Genomic DNA, 12,127 nt, shown 5'->3' with positions numbered 1-12,127 from the left:
GTAACTTATGCTGAAATTTTCACATAATCCTTTTCTATGTGCTTAATAAATATGCTTATGTTAATATTGTTTTGTCCTGTTAGGATTACCTGGTGCTCTTGCCTAGCGACTACTATGAAGCCCCCATCCTGCAGATACCAGTTACAGAGGCTTGCACATATTCAGGACAGGCAGTGACAGATAAGTTAGTGCACCTATTATATTATTGAGACCATTGCTTTGGGTTGTTTTATTTGATTTTAATGGTGTCTCTTCCTCCTCTTTAAAAAGTTGTTTACAGTATGAGCACCTGCCACTGGATAGATTTTGCTGTGTGCTTGGTTCGGAAGTCAGAGTTTCCTTGAACAGAAGAGAGTACAGGAACGTAGCTTCCCAACAGCCAACAGCCAAACATCCCGTAATGTCTCATATCACTGGTCAAGAGGTAAGATGGCTCTGTTTGTGGGTAAATCTGCCATCATATGTGTCAATTTCATACATTCTAGTTCCACATGGGTGGCGCTGTGGTATAAAGGCCTTGGGCTTGCCAGTCAGAAGGTCGGTGGTTCAAATCCCTGCAACGGGGTGAGCTCCCGTTTCTCAGTCCCAGCTCCTGCCAACCTAGCAGTTCGAAAGCACGTCAAAGTGCAAGTAGATAAATAGGTACCACTCCGGTGGGAAGGTAAACGGCGTTTCTGTGCACTGCTCTGGTTTTGCCAGAAGCGGCTTAGTCATGCTGGCCACATGACCTGGAAAAACTCTGCAGACAAACGTTGGCTCCCTCGGCCAGTAAAGCTAGATGAGCGCCACAACCTTTGAGTCGTTCACGACTGGACTTAACTGTCAGGGGTCCTTTACCTTTACCTTTAGTTCCATGCATCCCCTGCAGTATTACTGTGTGACTTACCCATGGGGCAATCATTCTGGGGGGCAGGGTAAGGAAGGCTTTTTCTGTAGGAAAGGCTTTGGTGGATTTGGGATTCGGCGTTCAGGAATTATGTAGCTCTCCTTTTGCTTTCTTGAAACTCTTGCATGCTTGAGAAAAGTGTTTCCTGGGAAATGGATGGCATCCCCTGCAATCCTTACTTTGGTAGTAGTCAAGTGTGGTTCAAATTTTCTTAGGTGGATCTGCAGATAAGGCTGACAGTTCCCCAAGTTGGCCGCTACGTCGTAGTCCTGGAGTATGCTAATGAACATGATCGAGTATATGTCGGCAATGTGAAGATTGACACCCCCGGGAATGTGATGGAGGCAAAAATCAATATATATAGCTGCAAATACAGGTGGGGAAATGTGGAAACTTAATTATCCATTTGGGTTGAATATCTGTTTTGTCTTTCTTTTTAAACTTGCTTATATATGCCTACCGTGTACTCATTCTGAATACTGTTTAAAAATAAATGGGAATTGAGATGGGGAAGCGCTACAGCTTGGCAATAGGGCATGTGCTTTGCAGGTTCCTGGTGTCTCCTGGCAGAACTGGGAAAGACTCTTGCCTAAAACCCTAGAGGGCTGCTGCCAGTCAGTGTTGACAATACTGAGCTGGATAGAACTGTGGTCTGACTCATTAGAAGGCAAATTTCTATGTTCTTGTGCTCTATGTTTGATATAATAATAATAATAATAATAATAATAATAATTTTTTTTATTTATACCCAGCCAAGGCCGGGCTCAGATAGTGCATGGATTGGGTGGCTTGTGTGTGTCTCCATCTAAAGAAAACAGAATAATCTGAGGGAGTGAAATACTGATTTAAATAGATTTTAAAATAATTTTCATTGCATTAATCCATAGAGAGAACTTCATTCTTTAATTCCAAACATAATTCCCTGTTTTGGATTGTATTGATTATCCCAGATCATTCCCTATTTTCCAATCAACATGATTTAAAATAGCCAGATATAAATGGTACAATCCTGATAATTAACTCACTGTTTCTTGGCTTTGGAGGAAATAAGCAAACGGTAGAAGAAGAATACTCTTTTGGGGTGGAAGAGTTCAGTATGGTTTTTAACTACTTTTAAAATCTATTCTAGCTTTCTATGCCGCAGTGTCGTGCTTGATGAAATGCACCGAGTTGCAGTTTATGACCTTCTGGCTGACGCAAACTTCCATCTCAGGGCTTCAGCAATAGATTTTCTCCTAGTAAGTTTCAGTTCTGTGACATTTTTCCTGACAGGTGGGCTACTCTGGGGTCTCTAATAAGGGATCTCTTGCCACCTGGATCCATTGTGAGTCCCTGCCAGGGAAAAAAGTGGGGTATAAATAAATAAATAACAATAACCACAATAATAATCCATTATTATCAATGTCCTGCCAGCCGCTGTGATGCAGGCTTTCACATATTTTGGTTTCAAAGGATCACAGTGATTGTGCGGTTCCATAATACCCCCCACAAAAATGTGGGCGTGTGTGTCTTTTTCAACCCTGCCCAAATGCAAAGCAAAGCAAAGCAAAGGGACTGGCTATGAAGATAGGTTTGTGAGTAAATTGGTTTAAAAGTTTCATTATAAGATCTTTGCTGCCACCTTTTGGATACTTAAATATTTCCTCACTTTACCCCCTTGCGCCTTCTGCTTTCAAAACAATGCATTGGCTAGCATGCATATGGAGAACACTGGGATAAAAACCAGAATAGAATGCGGCTCCTTGGTGGTTGCATTCAGAAGGAGTTGAACTTCTGCTTGTTGCAAGGTACTGTGGACATTCATACTGAATACTCCTTTAAAAAATAAATAGTGGCTGAATAGGGGAAGGGCCATAGTTCAGTAACAGAGCCCATGCTTTGCATTCAAGAGGTTCCAGGTCCCTGGCATCTCCAGGCAGAGCTAGGAAATATTCCTGCCTGTAACCCTATAGAGTCACTGCCAATCAGAGTTGACAGTACTAAGTTAGATGGACCAAGGGCCTGACAGATTCATATGTTCCTGTTGGTGAAGTTACCCAGAATTGGAAAGGAAGTGTACCCAGATCCTGTTGGCCAGGGGATTCGCCCACCCCTTTTTAAAAATTTCTCTGGAGTTAATTTCTTGGCTCACTGGTTAGTCAGTGAGATTGTTTTGCTGTTATGTTTCTTGAATCACTGTTAGACATTTGGTTTATTTATTATTTGTTTGTTTTTAACCATTTCTGCACTTCCTTTTCATATGATATCTCTCACAGCTTTACACAGTTAGAAGCAATGTATAGAAAGTCACTTAATGAAATCCAACTAAATAACAGAACGGGAAAAATTGTGGAATAAAATGGCAGCACAATATCTGAAATATGAGCAGACAGTACAAAACACAAGGCAATAGCCGTTTGTTCTCAGGAATTCTCAAAGGCTTTCTTAAAAAGAAAATATTTTACCTGCCTCTGGGAAAGCGGCAAACAAAGTTCCACAGGATCTCTCACTTCCACAGGACTGGGGCTGTTACTATTCCCAAGGGAGGCTAATTTAAGTTCACCATAAGATGGATTCTGGAGCTATCAGAAGAGGTCAGCTTTTGTTTCTGAGCCTTCAGCTGCAGTCCTTGCATTGCATGCATTTATTCAACTTGTCTTTATGAGAGCCTGTGCAGGATACATGGATAGGATACATGGCTGTCTAATAGGTACACATTGTGTGTTTTCAGACATTTATCTGAATTCATCAGGATTAGAACTGTGCTTCTTCAAAAATAAGTTGAGGTTTTCAATGTGCCAAATTCTGGGATACAGTCCACATTTTGTAGTTGCACAGGAATACTAGCAGCTTTGAATAAATGAAGTTGGAATGAATAATCTTACTGTGGTTGAACAGTAAAAGTAGGCTGAATGCTTATTTTTTGCTTCTATTCTTAGTAAAGACCAATGAGCAGTTCAATGAGCAGTGTGTGACTCACTGTCAAAAGCGTACACTTCTAATCCCATATAATGGCAGAGTAGCAGGTCTTGGCCAACCACATTGCTCTCATGGCTTCTCACAAATCCTTCTAATGAAGCAAGAGATTGTAGAAGGCCCTGTGGTCATGGAAAGGGGTTTTCAGCTCTCTGTCCTCCCTTTCCTTGGCAGGATCCTGTAGCTTACAAGCCTTCCATTCACAGGTCTCCACATACTGCACTGCCTCTTTGCTAAACTGAATTGCTTCCTTCCTTTCTTTAACAGCACAAATGGTGTGCTGTTTTCACATATTGTAGCTGCCTTATTCACATGCTGCTCTTAGCTGGAAGAAGAAAATAACAGAACCTTCATTGTCGTCTTTGTTTCCTAGCATAAAGTTTGCCTTATTCCTCTGGAAGATTTTACTATAGAGTACTTGGAACCTAAAGTATATTGCATTGCCACTTCTGGCCATTCAGCTGATCCAAGGTAAACTGCTTTTGCTTCCATCAAGAGAAGGCTTAAGGTTCTTTCTGACCTGGGAATAACTGCAGTACCCATCATACAGCAAGGCTGCCATGTATTCTGAAATAAGAATAATTTGATCTCAGTTATGCTTTCTTCTTAGCAGAGATATGCAAGGCTTTGCGCAGAGCTGTGCACACACTCTTGAGAAATTTGGCTTGTCTGAATTATTTTAGCTTCTTTGCAAACTCTGACAAATGTTCCATCTCAGGACATTTAAAACAGTCACACACCAGTATTTTTAATTGTTATACCACAACAATGTACATTTTGTTTGTGTATTTCGTTATTTCTGTGGGTTGTAAACATACCGTCCAACATGCTGAGTCCTAAAACTGGGATGTGCATATTCTCAGCCATGCTCATGCGTGAATCATGTGACCTGCGCAAGATAAAGGAGCCCAAAAGACATGCTTTCTTCTGGGCTGTGCTCTTGCACTACAGCAGACGCCCCAAAACATGTATTTTGGAGCACTGTGTGAGATTGTGCCCCCCCAGTGTTTTTGGGGGTGAGATCTCTGCATGAAATCACGCCACCCAAAATGGCTGCCATGCTCTCACGTGGAAAAGTGGGATGTCCCGGTTTTTCTGGGATACTTACAGGGTATGTTGTAAATATAGTAATGTAAATGGCAGCAAACAAATTGAAAATGGAATGTATAGGCTTCATATTTATTTGTACTCACTTTTCTGTGTATACATGTATATGTTCTGATTCTGTTTCCCTTTTAAAGTGCTTCATGCCTCCCCTCGCAATATGAAACTCCTCCTTCAGCCGTGGTCTTGGATGCTCTGAGGGATGGGCAGGTTGCAGAAGTGCAAAGAAATGGGATATACCAGGAGTCACTGAGTTCTCCTTTGCCATCTGCTCATACAGCTAACGGAGTAACTTTGACTTCTTCACAGGTATTTAACATTTTGAATTAAATGCGGGTCACAGTCCAGCACAGACTTGGCTGTGTTTATGTCAATTGATTTGTAGAAGTTAATATCATCTGGCATGCAGCCGAACTCTTGCACAACTGTAGGAGTTTCTCTTAAATGATTTACAATACGTTGGCCTCTTACAGAGCTTTTGCTCTGACATTAAATTCCACTACAGGTCTGGGCAAAAAGCTGGTGCAGAAAGAAAGAAGTAGTTCTTGAAGCCACTAGCTGTGCCTCTGTTTTCCTGTAAGGACAGTCCTTACTGCAGCTTTCTAGGTCCAAGCAGCTATCTGAGAATTAGCAGGATGAGAATTCAAACAAGAGATTTCTAGCATTTTAAAAAAAATTTTTTTTTTTACAATCCTGTACATAAACTTAACCTTCTTTTTCATATAGGATACCTTCCCACACTTTCAGTTGTGCTAAGTTGAATAACCAGTAGTGTGGAAAGATGCTGCTTGGACATTGCTACACTTTGACTACAAATAGGATGAAGCTCAAAACACAAAACTTTTTTATGTTGACAGAGCCAAATTACTCTGCATGGGAGAGTGACGCATTTGGGCAGATACGTGTTTGTCATACAGTTTTACCAGCCGGAGGTCCCAACATTTCCTGTACATGTGACTGTAGATGGAGGACGACTCTGGTCAGGTGAGTTGGGTTTTACATAGGTTTAGATATTTTTAGCACGTTTTGAGTTTCCACAGTTTTCATTTCATTTCATTTTCCATTTGTCTGTTTTAGGGTCTTATAATGCTTCATTTTGTCCGCATATTGCTGGATGCCGAGGTTTGGTGATGGCAGAAAATCGAATTGAACTTGACATCCCTCAGCACGATATCTCAGTCACTGTGAAAATTCCTAATGGAAAAATGCTTGTGTTGGTAGGGTTTGTTATATTCAAGACAATTAAATTATTATTATTATTAAAAAAATATTAATTTAACTAACTAACTAAAGTTATATTGTCACCCAATTCAGAAGTTCATTACAAAACAAATGCAAAAAATAAACTACAGTATAAAACAATGCAAACTATTAAAAACTAAAATTACATTTAAAATACAGTTTTGCTTTGTTTTTTTAAACATAAGAGGACCAGGCCAGACCATAAGACATACATTATTTAAATGGCCTGGGCGAACAAAAATATCTTCCCCTGGCACCAGAAAACCACAAAGATGGCATCAGGCAAACTTCGAAGGGATGGTTGTTCCATAACTGGGGTACCACTACCAAAATGGCCATTTCCCTTGTGGTTACCTGCTTCACTTTGTTTGGCAAGGGCACCTGGAACAGAACCTCTGAAAATGATCTTAAGATTCTTTCAGCAAACATTGTCTCAATCTATTTATCTCTGTAAAGGTTAAACCAGTTCTTTAAATTAGGCTCAGAAACAGACTGGGAACCAGTGCGTTTGACAACATACAGATGTAATATGATCAAACTGCCCAGTCAATAAATCTGTAGCCCTATTCCAGACCAATGGTGATTTTCTAACTTTTTAAAAACACAGCTCCACATGCTACATACATTATAATAGTTTAAATGGGAAGTTACCCAAAGCATAGATAACAGTAGTATAGCTATTTTCATTGAGTCATGCAGGCAGCTGCTGCAGTTTTCTTTCAACCAGGGAAGATTCCTTTTATCTGGATAGAGACAGACAGATTACAATATTTTATGACTTAATAATTATAAAATGTTTTAGTGCTTATAACCACACATCCCCATGATGTATGCTGAATGAGCTGGTTGTTTAGGATTACAGTATTATAAAAAAAATACAATTATCCACCCTCTAGTAATTTTCAGTCTACAGCTATTGGTGTATGAAGGCCTGCTTTGAAGACTGTTTAGAAACAGCAGTTCAAAACATTGCCACCATGGCACCAAATGAGACAAGATGTTGGGTTGGGAACACATTTCACCAAATCTTTAAAGAGCTCCATTGGCTTCTGGTCTGTCTCTAAGCACAATTCAAAGTGCTGCTTCTCACCTTTAAAGCCCTCCACTGCTTGAGACCTCTGTATTTTGAGGGAATTGTCTTTCCCCCCCATCATCTGTTTCTACTATATCAAGCTGTTCCTCAGGAGCTTTCCTGAGTGCTACCACTATGTGGCTGTAGGGGGCAATGGAGGAGAAGACTTTTTAGACTGTGATGTCCTGCTTGTGGAACTCTCTCCTGTGGGAGTCCCTCCTGGTCCCTACATTAACATATTTTAGGCACCAGTGAAAAACCACTTTATTTCTCCAGATTCTGTTGTGTTTTCTGTCTCTGCTGTGATATGTTTTATTTATTTCTCCTATTTTATTGGGTTTAATGGGCTGTTGCTAAGTTTCAGATGGAGGGTGGAATGCAAAATAAAAATACTTTAAGGCCCTTGTTTTCTTGGAGCGCCTATCAGTGCAGTGCAAGTGCCGTTTGCATAGACATTGTGTTGAAATGAATAGAAACAGGAAACAGTGCTTGGATACTTAAGCTTTTAATGTTTGATGTATCACAGTATTTTAATATTCTTTTGGAAGCCGCCCAGAGTGGCTGGGGAAACCCAGCCAGATGGGCGGGGTATAAATAATAAATAATAATAATAATAATAATAATAATAATAATAATAATAATTAAACATACCATTTCATTTCTTTATCATTTTTAAAGGAACGTGTCCTGGCTGTTCCAGCAGACAGCTACAGTTATAGACTTCTTCAGAAAGACACTGTGGACAAGTCATTTGATTTCATCTATCATTGCGGTGCGAACAGTTTTTACATTAAGTAAGTCAGCCTCATATTCCGCAACACCAAACACATCTGTTATTTATTATATGGGTGCCAGTTAGCTAGTTAATTTATTTTACTTACACTGTCTATGTAATGTTGCAGTGGGGAACCTGTAGTCCTCCAAAAGTTGTTGGACTCCATCTCCCATCATCCCCAGCCAATGGTCAAGAATGATTTGAGTTGTAGTTGAACAACATCTGGAGGGCCACAGGTTGCCCACTGTGGTGTTCATGGTGCTTTACAAATCACAGATTACTTTTTTCTTTTCTTTTAACAGCCCTGCCACTTCCTCAGAATTCTGTAGAACGTCTGCAAGGTCACTTGTAGCTGCCTACAATGATGGAGCACTGCCTTGTAATTGCCACAGAAATGGGGCCACCAGTCGCACTTGCGACCCTGTGGGAGGGCAGTGCAATTGCAGACAACACATCATTGGCCGCCAGTGTAGCAGGTGTCAAACAGGCTATTATGGATTTCCCTTTTGCAAACGTAAGGATGTCTTTAATAACTGTTGGGAGAGGTCATGTGCTGCGTTACACTTTTTGGGAATGTTGCCTAAACAGTTTAAAGTTTCATTCTGTATTTCATTCCAGTTTTATTTCCCTTAAGTTTATAGCCTGTCCCATCAGTGGTCATCTATATGCAGGTGTTTTTTTAAATGACCAAAGCAAATACTAATGCAGCTATTACATTTACACAAAAAGCCTTGGTTCCCTCTCTTTGTGGGGTTTTGAGAAATTATTATATTATATATGCTTGTACTATTGGTGTTCAGATGTCACTCTAAACTATGTTTTAGCAAGATGTAAATGAGCCTAGTATCCTCTTGGACTTACATGTTCCCCGATTTCCTCTCCATGTAAGTGTTCAGAAGCTTTCTCCTCTGCTTTTTGTTAACCACAGTTTGTCTTGCTGCCCAGACCAACAAACTGTGGTTAACATTTAACTATGGTACTTTAAAACCATGGTTTTTGAAGTTGACTTGTTTAAGCTTACCTTAGAGGAGGCTAAGCTCATTTATGTTTTGCTATACAATAGTATAACGTGACATCCAAGTGCATCTGTAGTAATATCAAGATTATTTCTGTTAATAGTTTTCTACTGCCTTTTTGTAAACCAGTCATGACAGTTTACAACGAAGCAGAACAATAAAGCAACAGTATCATAAAAGCATTAAAGCGATAAAGCATAACTAACAGCATTACACGCAGTAGTAGGAGCACTAATACTGATTTAAAAGGCCATTTGAAAATATATGTCTTGACACGTTTTCTGAAATGAAGAGAGATTGGGTACTGATCTCCGCTCTGAAAGGAGTGCATGCCACAATCTGTACCTACGCAATATCTGCTCCTAAGCAACAAACATGCACTTTCAAGATATATGTCCCCCAAAGAAAGCCATTATGTGTATGGTTTCAAATAGTGGTTTATCATATAGCTGTAACTGTTATATGGCATCCTGTCTTCTCACCATTTCCCCTTATTTCTGATTTAAGTTGTAAGTCCCATGCTGGCATGAAGCTGGTTTAGAGATGGGGCTTCAGAGAAGAGCTGTGGAGAACACACTGGGCAGATCTCAGTAGAGAGAAAGCGGTAGAGGGCAGTGCAGCAGTACTGGCCTCTCCAGTTTTGAGGTCCAGGTCTGTGTACAGCTGCAAGTCTTTCTTGTCTGCAAGGCTTTCAAGTCTTTCTTGCGCCTCAAAAAACCCTGGCAGCAGAATTATACCTTCATGTTCTTCCCAGTACTTGATGAGATAGCTGAGATGTTGTCTTTTTCTAATTGTTTTTTATTGTGCTTTTTGTGTTTGTTATTTAAAAACCTAATTAGAAAGTATGACGGAAAAGCCTAGTGCTTGTCCCAAATAACTACTTCCTGTAGCATATGTATGTTTCATTTTTCACTTTTTAAACTCTTTTAAGACCATTATATGATAAAGTTGATATGAGGCAAAACAAGCTCTAGTGGATTTTTTAAAAAAACTTCTATTCAAATTTAGATGAACTTGCATATACTGGTATACAATATTGTTCATGTGTTAAATGGTTCTCTCAATCCCAGCATGCAGTTGCGGGCGGCGACTTTGTGATGACATCACTGGAAAGTGTATTTGTCCTCCTCAAACCGTTAAGCCCAGATGTGAGGTGTGTGTGAGGCAGCACTTTGGCTATCACCCCCTCACTGGCTGCGAGGGCTGCAATTGCTCCAGGAAAGGCATTATTAATCCGGGAAATGCTGAATGTGATAAAATTGTTGGGCAGTGCAAGTAAGTCCATATTATCAGGCTACAGTTTAAACTTCCACGTTCGGGGGGGCGGGGAATGCAAGGGAGAGAAATATGATGGGACAAGAAGCCCCTTTCTTCGATATAGGCATCTATGCAGTGTTAATTAACTTCTGAAAAGTGGAATGCCTAGGAGCTTTAGTGTGTGCTAGGAGGTTGGTTTACTCTGAGAAACAATTTGTGGGAGACAGTATGCTTTATTGTTGGCTATATGTGTCTGTTATTTATATACAATATCTATGTCCCACCCAATAGCCACGGTTCCCTGGCCTGCATTACATTATGTGATGAAAGAATAAGTGTTTTGAACTTCCCACATATGAATCAAATTTGCCAACTGGCCTATATCATTTATGGTGGTGATTGGGTGTGTTTGGGAAGAAAGACGCTACCACCATCAAGCATCAGCTGAGGAAACAGTGGATCCTGTCCCTCTTACCTATGGACCTAACCAGAAGAAAATGGGATGGGGGCTGCTGGGTTAGCACCATACAGACATGTGACTTCTGAACGACATGCACTTCGGGCTGGTCAGCAGCCACATGTCTGCTGGCACAGAGCTACTGTCTTTCCACAGCTTCAGATCTATGCAGTGCACCAAAGCTCAAAGTCCCAATTTAGTGTGCAAATTTGCTTTTATTATCAAGATGTGTGGATATTGCACTTCAACACTGTGCGTATTGTGCCTCACCTGTGTGCAGTGTTCTTATCTTACTTGCCTTATGTATACTTCAAGCAGAGCTTTGAACCTTGTTTAGTCCTTCAGGTTAATCTGTTATTCAGGTATTTTAAAAAATGCCATTGCTGTATACCACTGTGAAAGAAAGCAATGAGTTTTAATAATGAGGTCTTTACAGAATGGCATTCAGTTATAGCTGACACCTCTAAATGTTTGTTCCAGCATGTCCAGCTTTGATGCCTAAATTATATCTAAGAAACACTAGTATTTTATGATATCACGGTGTGATCTTTATTTGCTAATGAAAAACTACCATATACACTGATTTTAATACTGTTACATAAAGACTCTTTCATTGGCTCAGAGTTTCCAAAAAAGCAAACCTTTTTTCAGAAATTGTTTTTTGGTTTTATTTTGTTACTGAAGATGCCGCATAGGAGTAACTGGTCGACGGTGCGATCGATGTGCTTCTGGTTCCTATGGTTTTCCAAATTGCAAACCCTGCGAATGTAACAGAGAAGGAACAGAGCCAGATGTTTGTCATCCACAGACAGGAGTTTGCCTCTGTAAGGTCAGGTGCTTTTGCATTCAAAATTGGTCCGACTGTAATTGCCAGGAGTTTGTCCTTAATTAACTAGTGATGATTACCGTTCCCATGATTTCTTAAGGAATAATAAAATTATTAATTAGCTGTATAGCATTTTCCATGTCTAAATTACCATAATATGAAACCAATGGTAATTCTTAAATGGAGCTAACACTTGTGAGTTTCCCAAGGAAACATTTGTTAGTACAACGCCTTGGTTTGCAATCAAGCCACGGAAGGAAACATGTAGCAACACTCATTCGTCCCTTATTTCATTCGTCCCTTATTTCAGAGGGAAGCAAATTCAGCTGCTGCTGAAATCAATAGAAACACTTCAACTGGATTCTGTTATTATACAGATTGATCAAGAGGAACCCTTGCGCAAAAACCTCCCCCCCCCTTAAATACTCTCTACTGCCAGTAGTGCAAATGGTTCTAGGAAAACCCACTTCCGTTGTCCTGGGGATATTTGTGTACACTGCTCCAATATCTCGTGTGCACTGCTTAGCACATTTCTAG

The 12,127-nt window shown here is 40.2% G+C and overlaps 1 protein-coding gene across 1 annotated transcript in view; it reads left to right on the top strand.

The window, feature by feature from the left end:
• LAMA3 (laminin subunit alpha 3) overlaps positions 1–12,127 on the top strand; it is a 131,907-nt gene that overhangs the window by 59,497 nt on the left and 60,283 nt on the right. Inside the window, 12 exon segments of the mRNA XM_083517629.1 lie at positions 84–184; positions 271–424; positions 1,102–1,262; positions 2,016–2,124; positions 4,215–4,312; positions 5,083–5,254; positions 5,803–5,929; positions 6,023–6,162; positions 7,938–8,053; positions 8,337–8,548; positions 10,121–10,325; positions 11,449–11,593. Coding sequence (XP_083373755.1) covers positions 84–184; positions 271–424; positions 1,102–1,262; positions 2,016–2,124; positions 4,215–4,312; positions 5,083–5,254; positions 5,803–5,929; positions 6,023–6,162; positions 7,938–8,053; positions 8,337–8,548; positions 10,121–10,325; positions 11,449–11,593 — 1,740 coding nt within the window.

Source organism: Podarcis liolepis, assembly GCF_965112155.1.
Source record: "Podarcis liolepis genome assembly, chromosome: 8".
Taxonomy (NCBI): Eukaryota; Metazoa; Chordata; class Lepidosauria; order Squamata; family Lacertidae; genus Podarcis; species Podarcis liolepis.
This window is presented reverse-complemented; position numbering and strand designations above follow the sequence as displayed.